The following is a 23,139-nucleotide window of genomic DNA, read 5'->3' as shown; positions in this document are numbered from 1 at the left end:
GTCAAAGCTGAAGCCATTCAGCCAGTTTCGTGAGCATCTTTGACACCCTGGGTGCACAAATGTTACAGTAGCCTAAATGTTCTGTAACAATAGAGTAATGAGGAGATCTTGAAAATTCTAGAAATTTCAAAGACTCACTTATTGTGTATCAAGTGTTTTCTTCTCTAAGCACTTTGTCAAATTGTTCAACAAGGCCTTCTATAAGCGACAGACTTGCGTCCTTGACCTCCTTCATCATGCACGTCAGTTTCATGCACAATACCATCACTAACAATCTGTTCTCCATAAACACGGCACATTCTTCAATGAATTTGCATTATTCCCTTTAGCTTGCTGTTAACGAATAACACCAATTCATGTTTGGCAGAAGAATCAATAGAGGCGGCCATGTTTATGCGACTGTAGCTCAGCATAACTGGCTACTTGATCTCGACAGTAACAAATATTGTAGTGGAAAAGATGCACAATTGACTACTACTAATACACACACACACCTTACCTGCCACTTGTCTGGCAGTCATGGCGTAGGATCAGAGGTTAAAAAAAACAGCTCTTGTAATAAGCAAATAAAAAAATTTTTTATGTGATTACTCCCTTAAAAATCCCCAAACAAACTACGAAGGGAACCCAAAAATAACCAGAATAAATTGCCATTTTGTTTTTTGCTTGCACTGTTTTGTTCTTGTTTCGGTTTTTGTGATAGCAAGTTTAAGTGAACAACATGTAGCAGTGAAATTTTATTTTCTACTCAGTAACAACGCTGCTGAAAAAATAGCAACATGCCGATTAATGATAACCCTCATTTTGGATGTCCTATCTACTTCCCAAATCATCGAAAATGTTGAAAAAATTCTAGAGCTTGTGTTCACAAACTGTTGACAGATGACTAATCAACTGTCAGAGATAAGTGGATTATCTTTGAGCACAGTTAAACAAATTTTAAATGAAGACTTCAGAATGAAAAGAGTTGCTGCCACATGTGTTCCTTGGGTTCTAAATGATAATTAAAAAGAGCATCGAGTTGAAATATGTCATGTTTTAAAACAACAGTTTAACTGATCCAAATTATCTGTCAAAGGTGACGATTACTCATGGTGCAATGGTTACAACATAGAAACAAAGCAAGTCATTGTAGATTGTTCAGTTAGACTTATCATCATAAAAAAAAAACGTAAATTGAATATTCTCTTCCAACTAATATCAATACTCACACTTTTGAAGCACATTTAAAAAACATATTAACAAAAACAGAACATTCCTTTGTTTAAAGTTTCTTAATGACAATGGGGATAATTTGAAAGGATAGTCAAGTTTCAGACATTTGCATTGTTATATTTTACAAAAAGTAAAACACTGTGTTTTATTCGTCATTTGTTAAGAATTCAGAATCTTACATAGATCATGTTAAAAGACATTGGGCATTGTCATTGAGAATACAACTAAAATGCCTGATATGCATTTGCCAGTTGCAGGGATAATGTACTGCGTCATAGTAAACCACTCTGCATACAGTCTTCAATTTATAACTGACAACCTTGAAGAGTACTGTTTAACATGATATATCTTAGAAAGGGCATATTAATAAAACTAAAACTATGATTTTTAGAGGTTAGAAGGGAGCGTTTTTCTATAAAAATTAAATATTAGACATCATAGGTAAGTACAAGCAATTAAGCATAATTTTAATAATAAAATTTGTATAAAAATCACTTGGTGAAATAGCTATAGTTGCTAAATTGACAGTATATTTAATATTGGACAGTTATTTTTGGATGGAAATTATAATTATTTGAATGGTTTAGTGTTTCTTACTTGAATAAATACAAAAGTTTTACTTACGTGAAATTTTGGCACCAATAGGTAGGCCCATCCAAACACTCCTTATCGCCTAATAATGAAGATGAAAACTTATCAGCTGGAATCGCTGATGTGATGCCACCTGTGGAAATTTAAGTGATTAAAAATTATCTCTAATTTTAGGGCCTCTTAAATTTTTGTAAGGGATCATTTCATATGAATCAACACTAAAATTTAAAAATGTACTTGACTATTTCAGAATTGAATGAAATTTTGGTATGAAGATTGTCCTCATATAGATTAGAAAAATAACCAATTTCTTTTTCCAAATATCTCAAATGGTTTCAAAGTCATAGCTAAGTAAAGTTTCTCAAAATCCACAAGAAAATGCTATAGGCAAATTGGTAAATTGCCATAGCTTTTCTCCAAATTAGACTGAACATATGAGAGTGGTGTCACTTTACTCAGTGTTAAACGCCCTTTCCTTTGATGTACAACACAACATACTTTGTTGTAATAAGTTTTTTTGGAAAATCAAATTAAAACAATTGATTTTATAAAACAGTGCTTTTTTCAAAACTAAAAAATGCTATAAATATTATATATTTTGGTGATTTTCAAAATCTTAAAATGGAAGGCTTATGGATTCAAAGTTGATAATAAAAACAAAGTTTAAAATTTAAAATAAAAAATCATTGTATTGATAGTTTTACTGAATTAAGTCATACTTTCATTGTTACTAGAGTAAATAAATTCAAAGCTCAAGGGACAAATAGAAATATTCAAACCACCATTTTGAATTATACTATCTTTGATATTACAGGGGATGTAAAGAAACCAGGAGAAAAGTTTAAATTTTAACCGCCACTCCCGAGATATATTGTGCAACTGCAGTTTTGCGAACAATCGCCACACACGAAATATGCAGTGCAACAACTGTAGTGTTATGAACAAGCCCGAATATACTCGTCCCCATATTATCAGCTGTTTTATTTTTGTTGTATCAACCGTTATATTGTGTTACTTTGTGTTCTATTACGTTAAAATATCTCGACGATAGCTGTCCAGTTGGTGGTGCGATCTTAAGGACATTACTCAAACTACTTGGACGTCACGTGTTTTGTATCGTACATGAGTTCGGGAATGGTTATGTTGATATTTTACGAGGTTTTTTCCAATGTTAATTCATAAATAGTTGTGTGATATTGGTAATAGCTTGTCATTATTTGATAAATTGACATTATTTGAGATGTTTGTAAACATTATTGGTTGTTTACTATATTTATTAAACTTTTTATTTATAAATTATTTATTTAAATAACGTGTTATGTCAAAAACTCCTACAAATGAGGAAAATACTCAGTGCTGGGCTGTTGCTGTGAATCCAGTAACAAGGTGTTAAGGGGTTAAAAATGTTTGAATTATCCATGTTTGACTGTAATAGCCTAATCTATAAAATTTTAAACTACTAGGTAGTGTTTTACAAATCTAATTCACTACCCAATACTGAACATCAAGTTAAATGTCAATGAATTATTCTTCGACATACATTTTCTTCCATAATGTACAACTTTTACATGCAGTCATTTACTATTCACTGATTCAAACAGTTAACAAGTTTCTTCTAACATAAAATATTCGATTTTACTCATATCATTCTAAAAATAACTTACACACAAAAAATAAATAATCATATTATAGTATTAACTCTTTAACTGTGTTTTTAAGTGCATGGCAATAGGTGGCCCCTTAGAAGAAGAACTGTTTAAATCCATTGGCATGCTATGATGATAAAAAAACCTTTATGTTGACTGTACAGGATGTATCCATAATGCACAGAGATATTTCAGAAGGTGATTTTATGGGCCAAAATAAAGAAAAAATGTCCTATAAACGTATGTCCTAAAATATTTCTTTTCCCAGATATCCGCCATTTTTTTGTTTTACTAAATAATTAATATCTCTAGAGCGGCTTGACCAATTGAGTTCAAATTTTACATATTGCTCATCCATACATATAACATGTTTGCAAAAAAATAATCATTTAGTTTCTGTATTCCATTTCAAAATGGCGGCCATATTAATTTATTAAAATTAAATAACTCAAAAACCGCAATTTTTAATAAAAGTTGCCAAGAGCAATTTTTTAGTCCATTTTATTTTCTATCTAGTGACATAGTCGTCAATAGTCAATCATCTTTATTTAGATATCATCAAGATCTGTATTGGCGTCAACAAAATAAATTAATTAATTAATAACACACATTACTAAATAGCTTCAGTTTCTTGCTTTACAATGTGTATATATGTGCTTTACCAGGTCCAGGTATTCTTCAATGGAGTAGACAGGTCTCTCCATAAGCCATTTTTTTAGTTGAGTCTTGAGTTCTGTCCCTTCTAGGTCTTTCAGTGTTGGAGGCAGCATGTTGAACAGTTTACGTCACATGTAGGAGGGTTTCTTGGTGTATTGAGTCATATGATGACTGGGTATATGATAGTCAGTAACTCTTCGGGTTCTGTACGAGTGAAAATCTCTGCCTCTTGGAAAGTCTGCTTCTTCTGTGTAAATGATTACTGCATGGATGTAAAGAGCGACAACAGTTAAAATTCTGAGTGACTTGTAAGCCTCTCTGCAACTGTCTTTTGGGTTAAGGTCTGCAAGCGCCCTAATCGTCTTTTTCTGCAGAACAAGAACTTTGGTGAGATTTGCCTCAGATGTCCCACCCCAAGCTGTCAGACCATACCTAATGTGCGATTCAACCAACGCATAGTAGGCTGCCTTTGCTATGTCTATGCCAACTATCCATTTCATCCGACGTACTGCAAATATTCCAGTACTGAGGTTTTTTGTTAAGATGTTAGTGTGATTCATAATTTTCAGAATCACTTACCAAAAATATAAAGTTTGTATGGGACTTTTCTAAATGCAATTTTTGAGAAAATCAAAACTTTGGATTTGATAAAAAACAGCCATCTCTCTGCAGGGTGTAAAATCCACGTCATCATATGGAAAATACGGTGATGAAACCATCAGGCTTTGTCCAGTGCTAGTCCTAGTTAGTATGGCAGTGGAAATATCCCTGAAGCAAATTTCCAGAATGGGAATGATGTTCACCTTGTTGCTTACAGCAATACATGCTCTGACATTATGGACATGGGCAGTAACAAGTTGAACACCTGTCATGGGAAGCCCTGATACCTTACCCATACAAAGCAAGGGTTCCTGTATCAGTGCCACATGAAATTCTTCTTGCAAAAAGCATCTACAGAACACATCTGAAGCCGCTTTACTGTGCTGCAGATTGACCTGAAGGACCTTGATCCCCATGATCAGTCACCACACTCCGAGTCATCAGCTGGAGTTTGTTTTGTTGTGTTTAGACTCCAAAAAGTCCCACAAATACTGAGGAAATAACAGGACCCCTGGTCCGCATGACCAGGTAAGGCATTTGCTTGGGAGACACCGATTTCTTAAGGGCTCTGTTCACGACACACTATCCAAGCGCCATGCATCCCTTAGATATGGGTCGCCCCACACCATTAGATTGGAGGTCTCCAGTGTATACAAATATATATGTGTGTTATGATTCCGGACAGACCAGCCAAGACTAGCCATGCTCAAACTGGTACCAATACTGCGAGATACCAAGGATAACCACAGTCGCAGAGTGCACTTTCGGGGCACTAGTCTAGATCCTAGAGTTTAGTGTAAGCAGCGTCACCTCATGCAGGTGCGTGCTATGATGCAAAAGGACAGACACAGCACTTATTTAATGATTGAAGGTTCCCTGGGGATTGGATCTGCAGCAGTGCAGATAATCTTGCATGACTTTTTAAATCAGATAAATTGTTTTTGATGGATATCTTACAATTTAACAGATGAGAAAAAAGCTGAAAGACTTAAATAGACAAGAATTAGCCAATAAACCTTCCAACTGCACAACCCTTAAAGCGCTTAAGAAAATTTGGTCTTGGTTCAATTTAGAGTTAAATTTTGTCAGTGTGCATTTAGAGATTTTAAAATATTCTTTCTTTGAAGAATTAAATAATAAACACAATTTTTTGTGAATATTCTTGGAGCATTGGAAATATTATTTTAATTTAATACTACTAGTGAATACAACACATAATCCAATAATTAATTTAATTTTGCGTGGCCTTTCAGAATCAAGAATTCCATCGCCAGACAACTTGACAAAAAAGACAATTTTTTATGAAAAAGCCGTATATTTTTTACATGTAGATTTTTTAAATGCATGCCACGCCTCACATCATAACATAAAACGTCAACAAAGGCACTTGTTTTTTTATTGATTTTTTCATGACTACTTTTGTTCCAGACTGGTTACTTCTACTTAGAATTAGCTCTCATTTATCTATCTCACAAGTAGTTATTGCTAAGTCAAGGTAGCAGATTCTACTTTTCATTCCCTTCATCCATTGTTACAGAGGGTGGATGCTAATTCATTTCAGTTAAACAATGTATTGACTGAAATATATCGATATCACCTTTTTTCTTGTAGTTAACATCGTTATTGAATAATTTTAGCAAAGGCCCTCTGGATAAAACTTATATTTACCTTAACCAAAGCTCTAGGATAAATATTAACTGCTTATTTATTGTTTGTATCTGTAATAAGTTGTTATTTGATATCAGATTTTGAATATCATAGTTTTTTAAACTTAGATATTTACTTCCCAATTTCCAAAATGTTTTAAATTTATTTAGGACGATGTAAAATTATCATGTTATTAACAAATTAAATTAGTTAGTTCAGGGACATATTTTACAGAATTTACTTTAAAAACACCTCTCCCCAATAAAAGTGAAAATAAATCTTTTTATAACATATATTTTGTACCTAAGTATTCATATTTCTTCAGACAATTATTATTATTACACATTATTGTATCATAGACTTGTTATTACTTAAATATTTTTTGTTCAATATTCAGATTATAAGAATATAAAACAATTATATATTTGGACTAGAACAAAAGAAAGAACTTTTCAAGTACATTGCCTATAAGTGTTAAAAAAAGCTGTGCCATATTTTGAAAATTTTGAATTCTTCTTAGCTGGAGAAAAAAGAAAAAACGTAGATCTTTGAATTATAGTTATTTAATGGTGTGTTGTACAATTATTTACTAAAACTATTCATTAAGGAAATTAAAATATTGTTGATAAGTAATACAAATTTATTTTTGTGGATATTATTGTTGACATAAAGGCAGGAATTGTGTTTATAATGAATAGTCTGTGACAACTGTTTGTGTCATGGTCATGTGGTTAAATCTAGTATAGAGAACCTTAGACTATGACTCTGACAATTAATGATTCACTAATGCCAGATCAGTGTTTACTCACCACATGGTCTATTATCAACTGCTGGTTTCCTAACAAAAGTCATTGTTCTGAATCATGTAGTTATTTTATGTGGAAATCAGTAGTTGTGACTTTATTTTATGCATTCAGCATAGAAATACCAGCCATAAAAGCTAAAATAAATATGTATGATTTGTGAAAATAATATTTTTATCAACTTAAAGATTAAAATTTATCTAATAAATGGCTTATGGAGTTGTTTAAAAATACAGTGGATATAAAACCAATTTAGAAACCAATTGACAATTGCCAACCAACACATATGCCTGATATATTTTCAAGGGCAAACCATGACAGCGAAGACATTACACAGTTACATGGTTATAACAATCTGTTTCTACAAAATTACAAAACTGTAGGAATGTTTAATGTAAATTGTACTTCTTTGGTCAATAAGGTGTTGAAAGAACTAAATAATTTGTTGTTGTTTTATTCATCTCTTATGATTTTGTATGTTGTCCAGAATACAAAAATAACCGTGGTTGTTACTTTGTGCATATTATACCATCTTATATTACAAATATATGAGGAGTAATAATAAAAACTGTTGGTCTTGATAATTGGCTACTTCCTTGTTCTTTTAACCATGTTAATAACCATTAACCCTTTTATCACCACAGACATATACAACTTGTTGTGTGATGCCAAGCTTTCATTCAGCTGACTATCTGAACATTGCCAACACGACAACACGTGCCTAGACTGAAAAACTCTTTTTCATGGGCAGTAGCAGAAAAATGCCACTCTGCCTCTACACCAAAATCTTGCTTATGATAGCATCAGTTAATACAGCTTTTTTCTATTTTTACATTTTTCAGCACATTCATCTAAATAATCATAAATATTTTTGGCACTGACTCAAAGAATCATCTAGATCAGTCTTCTGATTATTATTTATTAGTGTCTCCTTTTATTTTTCAAATATGAGTGTCTCTTTACATTTTTAAATAAAGTGCATTGTAAAATTAAATTTTAAAAAACTATTTTCAACTAAAAACATTGTGTTGTAAATAACAATGCTGCTAAATAAATAACTAAATTGCTGTCTTAGGGGCAAACCTCTTTTAAGTACTCAAATTATAACTATGATAATAATCAGTGTCATCATCCTAGTGAAATTAAGTAAAGTAAGGATACATAGTATGACATTGCTACAAAAACTTGTAAACATCATTTCTTAAATTATTATTTAATAATGAACCCATTAGCCTCTTACTTTGAAATTTTGAGAACCACAAAAGAACTAGGTATAACAATTTCTTTTTAATTTTTAAAAATATACTTTTTGAGAAAAAGGACCATTTATTTGGTTTTTCAAAACAAAAACTTTGGTATCAATTTACAATAACGTGACCATGGAAAGGTATGTTCATTTTTTTTTCCTGAAAACTACAATTTTTCCTGAAAACAATAGTGAAGAAAAAATTCGTCGGCAACGAAAATCAAAGCAGTTACGATTTTTTGAAATCCTCTGAAAACTCTGTTTTTGACAGTACCTCCGGCAATTTTACTGAAATGATGACATTAATCCTGTCAACGATGCCTGCCCGCTGCGCAGTGCTGCGCACTGCTTGCTCTTTTAGAAAAAAAATTAACTCGAGCTTGCAAAAGTCGAATCCCAGATCACGTGATGCCCCTGATCCTTAACCCTCCAAGTGTTGTTCGACAAAATTTTGTCGGTTATTTTCCATCCTTAATGCAATAATGCCCGAAAGGCATCAATATAATACAATGATATACTTTCCCCCCAGTTTATATGCACCTGTGATAATAATACTTGGCTATAAATGCCCAACCCATCAAAAAAAGCCCATTTTTCATGGTCACGGTATTGTAAATAAATACCAAAATTTTTTATGATAAAGTATGTTGTGTTGTTCAACAAAAGAAAGATCATTTAATACTGAATACAATGCCACAACTTCCATCTCTTTAACTCAATTAGGAGAAAAATTATGCTGATTTCAAAATATATTGGTTGCAGTTTTTTGTGGATTTTCAGAAACTTTACATAACTGTAACTTTGAAACCGTTTGATATATTTTGGGGGGGGGGGAATTGGTAATTTTCCTAATCTATATGAGGACTACCTTCATACCAAATTCCATCAAATTCTGAGATTTAAAACCTGTGATGATGCAAGTAGATCCCATAGATTGGATCCATAGAAAGAACTAGTCCTATAACACAAATCCTAACCTGGTTCATGAACTACACCTAACTTAGTTCCTGAACCAGTCCTATAAACAGAATTACATTAACTTTATAATTTGAAAACAAATGAGAACAAAATCTTTATCATCTACTTAAATAGAATTTCACTGAAGAATTTAGTAAACAAAACAAAGTATACTTTATATTTTTATAATTAACATTCCAAGTAGCTATTTTTTGGAACTATATTAAGGCCAACATGAGAGAAGAAACGAATGGATGGTCCCGAAGCCAAAAAACATACATATTCAATATATAGTCTACTATATTATATTACAACACTCATTCTTAGACCACACCTATTTTTAGAGCTATATTGATTTTACAAGTCAAATTCTGAAAAAAAAAAAACATGGATGATCAAACTTTAAAAACGTACATCCCGATTTTGCTAAAACTTTGAATAGATTCAAAACACAGTTCTCTACATTATATTACTACCCCCGTTCTTGGACCGCATCTATTGTAGGAGCTATATCAATTTTACCAACCAAATGTTGTCTCTAAGATATGGATGGTCCCGTACCTCAAAAATGTAACAGCCGATTTTGATAATATTTTGCATACAAATTCAATACATAGTTTAATATAATATATTTCAACCCTCAATTTTATGCCGCAACTATTTCAGAGCTAACCATGGTACAAGCCAAATAGTGATAAAAACTATAAATGGTCGTAACTCAAAAACATATGAGCCAATTTTTATAAAACTTTACATACACATTCATGACATAGTCATCTATATTATATTACTACCCTCATTCTTAGGCCATGTCTATTTTTGGAGCTATATCAAATTTACAGGGTCATTTTCAACTTGAGAGCAAATATGATATAGTATAAAACTTTACATACACATTCATGACATAGTCATCTATATTATATTACTACCCTCATTCTTAGGCCATGTCTATTTTTGGAGCTATATCAAATTTACAGGATCATTTTCAACTTGAGAGCAAATATGATATAGTAAAAAATAATAAATAACTTAAACAAAAACTATTTTAAACACACCAGTGTTTCTTAGTTATTGTAGTAACAGCTCTTGGAGTATCAGAGCCTTAATTTTATGTCCCCCAGCCGACAGTATTAAAAACATTTAGTTTATGGTTTGATTACAAAATTAAACTACATTATTATACTATTAATTACTATTTACTGTCATTTGTAAGATAAATATGTAAGAAAACTTCATAAGTTGTAAGAATTAAAGGTATCTTATTAGAAAAAAGAATAATAAAATTTTGGAGTTACCCTCCATATTCCCCATTTTGGAAAACCGGACAAAGTCTCAAAGATTATTAAAAAGCACATTTTTTAGTTGTTACAGTGTGCTGAATTTGGTATTTGTAGAAAATACCATTCCAGCGATATGCAGCCGATTCCACACTTTTGCCCAACCCTGTATAACAGTGTGGTACTGATTCCAATATCAGAAGATGTAATAGGTTTCCACTCAATTATTTATATCATTCAGGTTAAAAAATATAAATTTATTTCATTATAAAATTTTATAATATTTGTGAATTATAAAGAATAGCATAACCTAAACCCAACTTAAGGGGATTCAGCACCCAAAAACCGAATTTTTTCACGAAGTATTATTTCTTTCATGTTATAGAAAATTTAATTCTAAAATAAGAAAACACCCTAATAATGCCAAATAAATGCATATTTGGGTGTGTAATCTGTATTTTTCTCAAGTGCTGCAAGCGTTGAATTCACATTATTGTGTGAGGCTAGCGCATCGCGTCTGTCTTGTTTGCAATAAAGCCTGTAGGCTTTGTATTTTTCATTTGTACGTTATATAGTGCTACATTAATTCTAAAAACATTCTGTATTTAGTTTTAGAGGTCTATGACAGATCAATAGCAACAATGTTCTTAGTTTTCTCCATCTGTCAAAAATATAAACATTAGTAGTCTGCTGTCTGCTTTGTAATTATTTCGTTTTGTTGTTCAACGGTGCTTCTATAAGTAAAAATAATAGTTTTTATTTGCTTTTACTTAGTGAAATGGGTAGAAAAAGTAAGAAGAGGCTTTCTCTCAGTCAAAGAAATGCAAAGAACATTTCAGAGAGATGGAATAGTGGTGGAATTCTGGTGATACCTTAGACTTAGGCCTAGGCCTAGGGTGTAGTGTGAGTGAACCTGTTCCCAATACAGAAACAAATGAAGGTACTATTGATGAAGATGGACCAGTTACTAAAAAAACTTGCTTTGCTTTTTTTAGTAGTTACAATAGTGTAGTAGAAGTAGATAATAATGCTACAACTTACATCTTAGTTGACCCCAAACAACTAAAGCAGTTTCTTGGTAGGTTAGCCTGCCCTCAATGCAAATCTGTTCGCATAGTGGCAATTGAAACTAAAAATGTATCAATGGGTAGGCCATTTCATACTCAGTGACTTGTTCTGAGTACGAGTTTAGTGATCAATTTGACACTTCAACCCGAATACAACAGACGGCTGAAACTGAGAAACAAAAGCACCGATCGTTCGACATAAACCGAAGGATGGTTCATGCTTTTTCTTCCATGGGTAAAGGCCTGAGGGCTTTGGGGACATTTTCAATGTATATTAACATGAAACCCATGCAAAGTAAGGCCTATAGCTCTCACAAGAAAGCTTTGTTATCCGCAGTGACCCGTAATGTTCAGCGAAATCTAGAACTCACTCGGTGTGAAGTGCGCAAGGCAAATACTTTGCTAACGGATGATGTCGCTGACCCAGATAAATCAATCGAACTCACTGTAAGCTTTGATGGCAGCTGGCACAAAAGGGGGTTTACCAGCAAATATGGAGTAGGATGTTGCATCGAGATGAACACCGGTCTTATTATTGACTTTGAAGTACTGTCAAAATATTGTCGAAGCTGTGGTGTAATGAGTAACAAACTACAGGACAGGCCTATCGCTCTAGAAGAGTGGATGAAAAAGCACAAGCCGCAATGTGAAAAAAACTATGATGGTTCTTCACCTGCAATGGAGGTCGTCGCAGCCGAAAGAATATGGTCTCGGTCACTTGATTACGGCTTCAAGTACAAAACCCTCATATCGGACGGAGACGCAAAAATACTTGTCCACTTGAACTCAGTGAAACCGTACAGTAATAATGTGGAAATCGACTGCGTAAATCATGTGGCCAAAAGATTAGGCACAGCACTGTGAAAAGTCGTTCAGTCCTACTAAAACTCTGGCAGCAAATTGGGCGGGAAGTCGCATGGAAGCCTAAAAGACATAACGATAACAAAGCTTACTGCTTATTATCGTAACGCTATCAAGAACAAGTGTGGAAAACATGAAAGAAGCAGTTTTTGCAACTCTAGGTCACTGCATGTCAACCGACAAAAAACCACGGCAGTCAATGTCCAAAAGGCGATACGTCTTGGTGTTTTTACCAAAAGGCAATTGCAAGAAAAGAAACCCCACCACCACACGCTCAAGAAATCAAAACTCCTCTTAGAGAAGATGTAGTAGCCAAAATTATGCCGATATACCAGACTTGGCTCGACAACTTTGCTGTCTCGATGCTTCGATGGCAAAACACAAAACGCAAATGAGGCCCTTCACGGCGTATTATGGTCAAAATGCCCAAAAACTACGTTTGTTTTCAAAAGTACTCTGCTCCTTAGAATCAGCGAAGGAATTTGCACCTACAATACTGGGTATTTGAAAACAGTAAATGACACCCTAAAGACTAGTGGACTTGGAACCAGCCCAGGTGCAAACAGCGCTAAAAATCGCCAAACGTTTTGACACTGTCAGACTGTGCATCGCAGAAAAAAGGAAATGTGAAAAGTACCAAGACTACAAAAGGAAGAGCAGGCTAGCAGTGATGAGAGAAGAAAGGAGACTTGAAAGAGAAGGAACATCATATGGAGCAGGAGAGTTTTAACCCTTCGACGCGTTTTGCCGTACCTAGTACGTGCGCACTGAGCGTTTGAGAACGTGTTTTGCCGTGCCTGGTACGCGAAGCGATGTATCGACGATTTTCGGTTTTATTTGATGGTCACTCGAATATTGGCCTATCGAAAGTGATATTGATTTAAAGCTTATGAGTTTAGCTATCGATATCAATAGTCATATGTTACTCAAAAAACAACTGACATCGTAAAAAGAGTCTAGAATATGACGCAATGAATCAGCTGTTCTCGCTACTGACGACGAACCAGTCCAGCCGGTTCTTTGTTTATGCGAAGTAGGGAGCTAATGTTTACATGTTGTTTTGTGATATTGTCAGTGTTTAAAAGTGTATTAATAATATTAATATCGTTTTAGTGGTTGTGCTGTGTAAATATTATGGTCTGTAAATCAAGTTCTCTCCAGTAATTTTTTCGTTTTTTGTGATAGTTGCAAGTAAGCCTAACCTAAAATGGCAACTTTGAATGTTTGTTATTATACTAACATTATGGTAGGCCTAGTTCTCATTTATTTTACCAAATACAATTTTATTTAGTGTTGAAATAATACATATTCCTCATACAATGGCAGGACCCAGTAGAGTTAGTACAAACAGTGAAATCGATAGGCTACTTGACAGTGACAGTGATGATGATTCAGTTATGACTGAGCTAGATTTTGCACAAATGGAATTTGATCAAACCAATTCTGATAATGAGTTCCAGGATATTGTAGGGTTAGATAATGAAGAAGTTGAGGATTTTGCAAATTTGGGGGGAGGAGATGGAAATGCCAGTAGACCTAGGCCTAGACAAATGGCGAATTCAGACATGATTTGGGAAACTATGAACACTTATAATGGTATGAGAGAAAGTTTTTTATGTGACAGTGGCCCTAAAATGGAAACAAACAGCATTCTAGACACTTTTTTATTCTTTTTTGACCAAACACTAATAGACCTAATTGTGAATGAAACAAACAAGTATGCTGAACAAGAAATGGCTAAGAAAGGAATGATTTTTTCTCGGTTTTCTCGACTATGGAAGTGGAGTCCATGCTCAAGGGATGAAATATATGTACTCTTAGCTATGTACATGATAATGAGTGTTGTAGTAAAACCTACAATAAGATCCTATTTCTCTAAAAATCCATTTTTAGAATCAAGGTTTTTCTCAACCATAATGTCATGTGACAGATTTGAACTCCTTTCCAAATTTCTGCATTTTAGCGATAACTCAGTTGATCATAGGCAAGAACAAAAAAAACTCAGAAAAATCTTTCCTGTAATCTCACACTTGACAAACAAATTTCAAGAAGCTTACCAGCCTTCACAAAATATTTCAATTGATGAATCGTTGTTGTTATGGAAGGGCAGACTGTCATTTAGACAGTACATTCCGCTGAAGGCTGCAAAGTTTGGGGTGAAAACCTATGAGCTCTGCGAGTCATCAACTGGCTATACATGGAATTTTATTGTATATACAGGCAGTGATACAGTGTTGGATTGTTCCCTCGTTACTCCAGAGATGAAAAAAACAGAAGCTATCGTTTTATGCTTAGTTGAAAAGCTTCTCAACCAAGGTTATACACTTTGGATGGACAATTTTTATAATGATCCTGAACTTGCTAAATTTCTGAAAAGTAAAAAAACTGATTGTGTAGGAACTTTGAGATTAGGAAGGAAATCTGTCCCCAAAGACTTCAAAAACAAAACGTTATCAAAAGGAGAAATACTAGTGGTTCACAGTGGGGATGTTTCCATCTTCAAATGGCGCGATAAGCGCATAGTTAGCCTTATATCAACATACCACAATATTGAAATGAAAACTTGTAGAAGTAGGTCAAATGTTGAAATGCTGAAACCTACAGTAGTTACAGATTACAACAGCAATATGGGTGGTGTTGATGTAAGGGATCAAATGTTGGAAAATTACCTTATGGAAAGAAAGCGTAACATAAAATGGTATGTCAAAGTTTTCAAACGACTGCTAAATGTAACCATATTGAACTGCTATATTATATGGAAGGCAAAAAATCCAAAAATAGACCATCTTACATTTAGGCTAGGCCTTATAAAAGAGATTATTGAACAATTCCAAGGAGGTTTAGAAAGACCCAGCTATGGTAGACCATCAATTGAGCCATCACCTGCTCGACTAGTAGAACGGCACTTTATTGACCGAATACCACCTTCTGGTAAGAAGGCAAAACCACAAAAACGATGTGTAGTTTGTTCCAAACATGGCCAAAGAAGGGAAACAGTTTTCTGGTGCCCAGATTGCGAAGCAGGTCTCTGTGTGGGGGAATGTTTCAAGGCATACCACACGAAAATCAACTTTTGAGGTAAAAATACTATTTTTCTTGTTGTAAATACATATAAATGTCATAAAACTGTATTGTTTTATCATTTTCAGGTTATGTTTGTCTAAAAATAAAAATATAATGATCTATGTGTGTTTTTATTTACATGCACAGCTTAAAACATATCGGAGTAGCAAAATTTAAGAAAACTGCAGAAAAACTCACGCAGTAAGGGGGTATAGGTGCACACAAAAAAAAACGCGTCGAAGGGTTAAAAGTAAGTAAAATTTATATTTTGTCGTTGCAATAGGCTATGTAAAAATTTGTCTAAAAAACACACTAAAAAATTTTAAATGCATAAAATATACAAACAGTGATATAGGGAAGTGCCTAATAGGTACTAAATCACTGTTCAGTATCATTGTGCTTCATAAGTTTATTGTAAAAGCCAGAATCATGAAGTAAACATGTTATTATACTTTGACTGCGATTATCCATGAATTGAATTTTCCGTTGTTTTTAGGGAGAAAACTGGGCATTACAAGAGAACGGTTGGAGATAAATGGATGAAATTTTTCTGCACCACTACAGTAGCATTAGGCACAATTTCATGTATTTTGAACCATATTGGGTGGAATGTACAAAACCTTTCCTATATGTAAAAAAAATTGTAAATATAGTTAGTATAATTTGTTGGAAAAGAAATTTTCCTAATTTATAAATATTTCTCAATCTAATAAAGATATGAAAATACATGAATATTTTGTACTCGTTATTACCTATTTTTTTAAACCAAAATCATTAAAATTGGTTGAGTGTTTCTGTAGTTATATCAATTTTTAAGTTACCATTTTTACTAAAAAACTGGTTTTTAGGTAATGTATAAGAGAACAAAAATCCCAAAAAAGATTTTTGTCATTATTTGGCATTTACAATAGTAAGAAATAAAACAAAAAAATAATAACTAAGAAATAAAGAAAAAACATTTTTGGTGCTGAATCCCCTTAAGATGAGTCTCTAAAGTTAGGCTTGACCATGTACCAAAAACACAAACAAAATGATCTAATAGAGGAAGAAAGAACATTTCTAAGCCTAAAAATTAAAAAACATTAAATTTTTATGTTAAACTTAATTGCAACAATTCAGGAAACAAACACGTTTTTTAAATTTATAATACAGTCTATCTCCTTTAAGAAAACCATACTCGGAGTAGGCAGCCACTAGAATTTGATCACATTACTCAGTTTCATAAAAAGGCTTCTAGCTCCCATCATCAGACACTTTCCCTTTAATTACAACAATAAAGTCCTGTTTCCGACACCAAAATAAATAACTACAAAAGCTTTGGGTTTTAAATCACTGAAGTCTTAGTTCAGATCATGTTATTTCTTGCAATGATTCCTCTTCTCGACTTGAGTAAACATCTGACATGGCAAGTTCATGTTTTAGGTGGGTTTGCCACTGTAGGTAATTCAGTTGTTTCCTTTCATATTGAAATGAAAATGACTGCATTTGTTATTAAACTTAAAACAAGACTTTTTTGTCCATATAGGCAACTGTCCGTGCTGGGTCATTTAGATGTCTGTTCAAACACACAATGACACCCACCGTAAGCCAATTTTTATCCTTATATCTCTTATGGCTTAGAATTTACAGGGTCCCTAAGTTTAAGGAATATTGCAATTTTTATTGTTCAGCCACAAAACAAGAAACTTGTTATCTGATGGGAGAAAATTCTTATTTACCATTTACCATTCAATTTAGATTTAAAAACATTTTCTACATGAAAAGGTCAGTAATAATTTAAAAAATAAATAAAACTACCAATTATTTATTTGGTGCCTAGAGAAAATTTTAAAGTGTAATTTTTAAGATTTTTAAAACAAAATGCAGTTTTATGAAAAATGAAATATTTACAAAAATACAAATGATAATCGTAAGGTTCTTTTTTTGTAGTTATTTTTGTTCTATGATATATGCTCTTCCATATAAAACATTACAGTAACCCTTCCCTTAGACTTTTATCAGAATGGTAGACTTTGACCAAACCCTTATACATGTTGAAATGAAAGTATTTATAGACGACTTTCACTCCCTACCAGGCTTCAATGTAGGTTTTGTTGCATTCTGGTTAGATTCTGATTTTTACGGCAGTTGTAAAGTGAGCACGTCAGTCGAGTTTAGAATCGACCGCTACGCGGACGAGCCGTCACATTTTGTTTGCGCTGCTGTTTATTTAACAAATGATGTTGAAAGTTTATAAGTGTAAATGTGTTTGTAGAGTTAGTATCTTCAAATAATTCTGTTTGTGTACGTTGTTCTAGTCTGTATATAAGTAGAACAATGACTTGACCGTGAGTTACGGCGATCGTAAGCAGCTAGTACTTTACTAAATACGTTTGTGTAGTTTTTATGTTTGTTCAGTGATATTTATAAACAATGAGTCGTAAAAACATTGCTGACAATGAAGACCTAGTATTGCCGGCATTAGATTTAAGCATTAGCAGTGTAGACAATACATAAGAGTGTTAGGTTAGGTTAGAACATTTATAGTTTTGTAGTGGTTTATATATTCATATTTACTTTCCAAACTTTATTTATAAGTATAAAAAAAGTGTAAATGTCTTTTTGTAAAGAATTAAATGGAGTGTAAGATAGAATAACTAAAAGTGAAAAAATAAAATATTTCAATAACACTAAGTTGTGTCAAAATAGAAAACAAAATGTTTTTGCTCATAAAGATTTGATAATGTTTTTTTTTTATTTGTATAAAAACGTTAAACATATAATACATTGATTATTAACGTTAACGGTCTATGTATTATATGTATAAAGAAAATATATTTATCTAAAAAAGAAACAAAAACCCAAGACATTATACAAATAAATAAATTTGTTATGAATTTTTAACCAGACCCTTGCAGAATCAAGCATTTTCGCTCCGTATTTTATGCATACCATATAGCAAAACGCTGCGGCACTCAAAGGGTTAAAAATTTTTTTGCTTTTACCTCTTATAGCCTAGCATATTTATAATAAAAAATTAGCTTTGAACTTAAAGAAGAATATATTTTATAGACATCTTGGCATTATAAGGAAATACAGTAAATGGATTTATTAGCAGCGTGCGAAGGGTTAAAACATTGATATGGCTCTGAAAATAGGCCTGGCCTAATGAATGTGTAGTAATATAATATAGAGCACCAGGTCTTGACTGTGTATACAAATGATTTTATCACAATTAGCTTTTTTTTACATACAAGCATCCATACATTTACTTTTCAGTACTTAGCACGTAAAATCGATGAAGCTCCGGAAATTGGTGCAAACTAAGATTGAGGTTTGTAATATAATATAGTAGACCATGTGGATGAAGTTTTATCAAAATCGGTTTGTACTTATTAGAGATACACCATCCATAGGTTTTATTGCAGCATTTTACCTGTAAAATCGATATAGCTGTGAAAATAGGTGTAGTCTAAGAATGAGGGTTATAATATAGGCCCTTATCAGTAGACTAGCCTATGTATTGAATGTGTATGCAGTTTTATCAAAATAGGCTCGAATGTTTATGAGTGAGTTTAGTTCTGCCTTGTTGCCCCAAATGTAAAAAAGTAGAAAAAATATTTTAAAAGCAGTTAATGATCAATTGCAAGGTAATTCCTGTCAATTAGACATGAGCAGGCTACAAATTATTAGACTATCTTAAAAGACAGCTATAGCTTATATTAGTCAATACACTTTCATATTGAAAAAGGCTATTTACAGATTTACAGCTACCAAAACAGTAAATTTACAAGCAAAATACTCTAACAGGCCAAATCAAACTGTGAATGGATCTTTGTCTGCATTATTACACAATATAGTAATACTTACAGAAAATTAACGTGCTGATCCACAAGTTTAGTTTCCAAATCATATTTAAAAATTTGGTAACAACTAAAATATTAAACAAAACCCCAATGTACACTGTGTTATTGCATTAACTTTTTTAAACACAAAACTGGCATAACACAAATAGATATAAGACGCAATTCTCCCTGACCTTCCCTGCTCACAATAATTTAATTAGACAAGAAGCTGACTCAATCTACCAATGACTAGTCCCTTTGCTTTTAACCAACTAGTCTAACTGACGTATTACGCAAGCTGATATTTTGCATGCAGCTGTTAAATATTTTGACGTTCAACAGGTTTTCTTCTATGCCCACAGCAGAGGAAAAAACCCAGGGACAGTCTGCCTTTGTGTAAATTATAACCAAAAGCCAACCACAGGCCAAACCATAACCGTAATTAACACATTTTCTGTAACCAAAACTCTGACATGATTCTCATGACATAACACTAATTGAAAAAAACGCCTTTCACAATTTACTATGGGACATGTCGTGCATATAATTTGGCTCTATATATATATATATATATATATATATATATATATATATATATGTGTGTGTGTGTGTGTGTGTGTGTGTGTGTGTGTGTGTGTGTGTCCATGAAAATACTTGTCACCACTTAACAAGGCAGATCCTCATCACATAGAACACACGCGATTTCCCTTAATAGCGTTGAGATTTGTTCCAAAAATTCTAAATGAGGGACAGCCACATTTCCAAGGCGTTGGATCTTATTCAGAGCACTGAAAATTCCTAACTCCTAATAGTAGAAACCGTTGGCTTTCCATAAAGCGATTTGAGAAAAATATTCATTCTAGACGAGAAACAATAGTAGTCAGCAAATTAAGTAACGTACTAATCTGTTCTGCTTGTTTAGATCAAATATTTTCAAACCGTTCAAAAGATTTTTGAATTATGTTGGACAAATTTTCAGATTCATCTATGTGTCCGTTAGATTCTTGTTCCCTAGAAGGAAAACTGTTATTTCTGTAATTATTCTGTACATCTCTACGGCTTGAGCGAAGGTTACCCCTTCAGTAACCAAACTATTTTGAAAGGACTGGTTTTGTTTAACATTAGTTGGGTTGTTACGTCTAGAATGATTCTGATTGGTTTCAAAAGTCTTCTTTCTAAGGGGAGGGAATTATTTGTTTTGTATTTCTCTATACACAGGACAACCTTTGTAGTTAGCCGGATGCTCACCAGAGCACGAAACGCAAGAAGTTGGTACTGTTGAAGGCTTATTGCAAACCTTTGTATCAAGATCCTGGGAACATTAAACACAACTAAATGTATTTTGACAATATGATTTGGTATGTCCATAATGTTGGCAAAGTTTACATTGAACAACTTCCTTCTTTTTATTAGGTGGGTCAAATAAAACTCTAGCGTTTAGTAAATACTGAATTTGAAATACTTCTTTATTACAATCACTAGGCTGCAAATCAATAAAAAAACAGACATATTGGTTTCTTTGTGATTTTATTTCTTACATTGATCAGATATCTTACTTTGTGGCCGTTTTCTCCTATCGCTATTTTTAGGTCTTCAATATAAACAGAATACTGTATATTTTTCAGCACAATCCTATATGCTCGTTCTTGCTTTAAATGATATGTATGGAAACTGACGTTCAAGTTTGTGAGTTCTTTGACTATTTTCTGGTAAGCGTCAGGAGAAGATGGAAAAGTTTAATTCTGTCTAGAATTAAACACTTGTACGAGAGGAATAAGATCATTTGTGTAGATTCTAGGGAAGCCACAGAGAAACAGTTCATCCCAGAACGTGCCGTCTTTTGTCATTAAACGCAATATTGTCAGAGTGTTTTACTTACATTATTAATCAATCGTTCCTCCTGTAGTTTCTTGTGTACTGCGAGTTTTTGTGAGAATAAGATTTTCAAGCCATTATTGGTAGAGCTATAATTGTAATAAAAAGTATAGTATTCAAGAATTAAACTGGAGTAATTGGTTTATTTTCTATTCATATTATACTCTATGGAATTTGATAAATTTATCTGTCATTCTAAAGGCTTAATCCACACGAGCTCCTCACGCCTGGAATTTGATGGGGTGATCAGCCGAGGCGGAGAGAAAGAGTGGGGATGGAGGGGCCCCTCCTGCCAACTACAGATAGCCCGTGTATTAGAATAGTGGAATGGGCAGTCCGCGCGTTCTCGCTCTATACTCATCTGAATTTAATTTAGTTCAGCACCTGGCAAACCTATCAAAATGTATCACTGTATTTTCAAACCCCTTTCCGTAGTTTAGTACAGCATACATATATTTAAATTACATTTTCAAAGCTGGATGTTGCAGGATGCAGCACAATTTAATTATTGCAGGCAATCAATGTGACAAGCCTCTTAAAATGTACCACTGCTGTGTTTTTAGCTTCTACTCTGAATTAAACACATTTCAGTAATTTGGTACAACAACATATATATATATATATATATATATATATATATATATATATATATATTACATTTTTAAAGCTGGATGCTGCAGGACTCAGCGCAATTAAATTTATTTCATTAAACCTTGATTTTACAACGTAATTAATGGCAGGCAATTACTCTTGTCTACATACAAATAAACCAATACAACGGAGTATCGAAAGACCCAAAAAGACGTAAGAAAGTCTAATGTAACAAAGTAACCTCGTTACATTCAGTGGCGTAGCTATAAAACAGACAGAGAAATATATTGCTATTGCTATAAGTTAAAATTTGATCGTAATAATTTGAGGTTACTAAAATATGAATACTTAACAAAGTGTTTCAAATACTAAAGTTCTCAAAAGAAAATACGATAAGATATCAAAGGACATGCCACAGAAAGGAGATATGAGTCAACCAACACTGCAACCCTGCACCTGGCGTAGAAACGCTGGCTTGACTTATCAACTATCCAGCCACTTCCGTTTCATCCCAAATTGGACTGGTCTTCCCTCCAAAATTATAATAGCTCAGAACTAACAATCAATAATTTTCAGAACGTCTCATCGGACAGTAGCAGTGGTGTGGTGTGTGTACTACACACACACACACACACACACACACACACACACACACACACACACACACAAAAGTTTCTTTTTTAATCTTTTTTAATACCCTTAGTTTATTACAGCTATTACATAACTCTTATTACAGATTTTGTAGTGTAATTATTAATTTATTTACTGCCAATTAAGGACTCCACATTATAATATGTTGCTTTTGCCCTATTAATTTGAATATATTCCAATAGCACAAAAAGATTATGACATTTTATTCGTTGTGCACCATCTCACATTTTGTAAAGTGTCTTTGGAGTTATAAAGAAAGTTCAATATTAATATAATTAATTCGATATAATTTCTATGTTTTGCAGATATGTTCGTGTAAAGTGTCTTTGGAGTTATAAAGAAAGTTCTATATTAATATAATTAATTCGATATAATTTCTATGTTTTGCAGATATGTTCGGATATAAAACGACTCATTAATTCGGATATAAAACGACTCATTAATTCGTAAGATAATAGAAATCAGAACCGTTCCGAACTGAGGTCGCTATCAGCCGCATGTAAAGAGTTTGTCAGGAATTTTCGGGATTTATCGGTACTGCTCGGCTCTGCTCGGCTTTGTCCCCACT

General features: G+C 33.2%; 1 protein-coding gene across 1 annotated transcript in view; it reads right to left on the bottom strand.

The window, feature by feature from the left end:
• The window catches only part of LOC124359237 (prosaposin-like), a 60,135-nt gene extending 40,404 nt beyond the window's left edge, over window positions 1-19,731 (bottom strand). Inside the window, exons 1-2 of the mRNA XM_046811823.1 lie at window positions 19,480-19,731; window positions 1,840-1,939 (exon numbers count right to left, since the gene is read on the bottom strand). Of these exons, the coding sequence (XP_046667779.1) occupies window positions 1,840-1,939; window positions 19,480-19,522 (143 nt within the window). The 5' untranslated portion in view covers window positions 19,523-19,731. The remainder of the gene's footprint in view (window positions 1-1,839; window positions 1,940-19,479) is intronic.
• Window positions 19,732-23,139: the final 3,408 nt, after the last annotated feature.

The sequence above is a fragment of the Homalodisca vitripennis genome, chromosome 4 (assembly GCF_021130785.1).
Source record: "Homalodisca vitripennis isolate AUS2020 chromosome 4, UT_GWSS_2.1, whole genome shotgun sequence".
Classification (NCBI taxonomy): domain Eukaryota; kingdom Metazoa; phylum Arthropoda; class Insecta; order Hemiptera; family Cicadellidae; genus Homalodisca; species Homalodisca vitripennis.
This window is presented reverse-complemented; position numbering and strand designations above follow the sequence as displayed.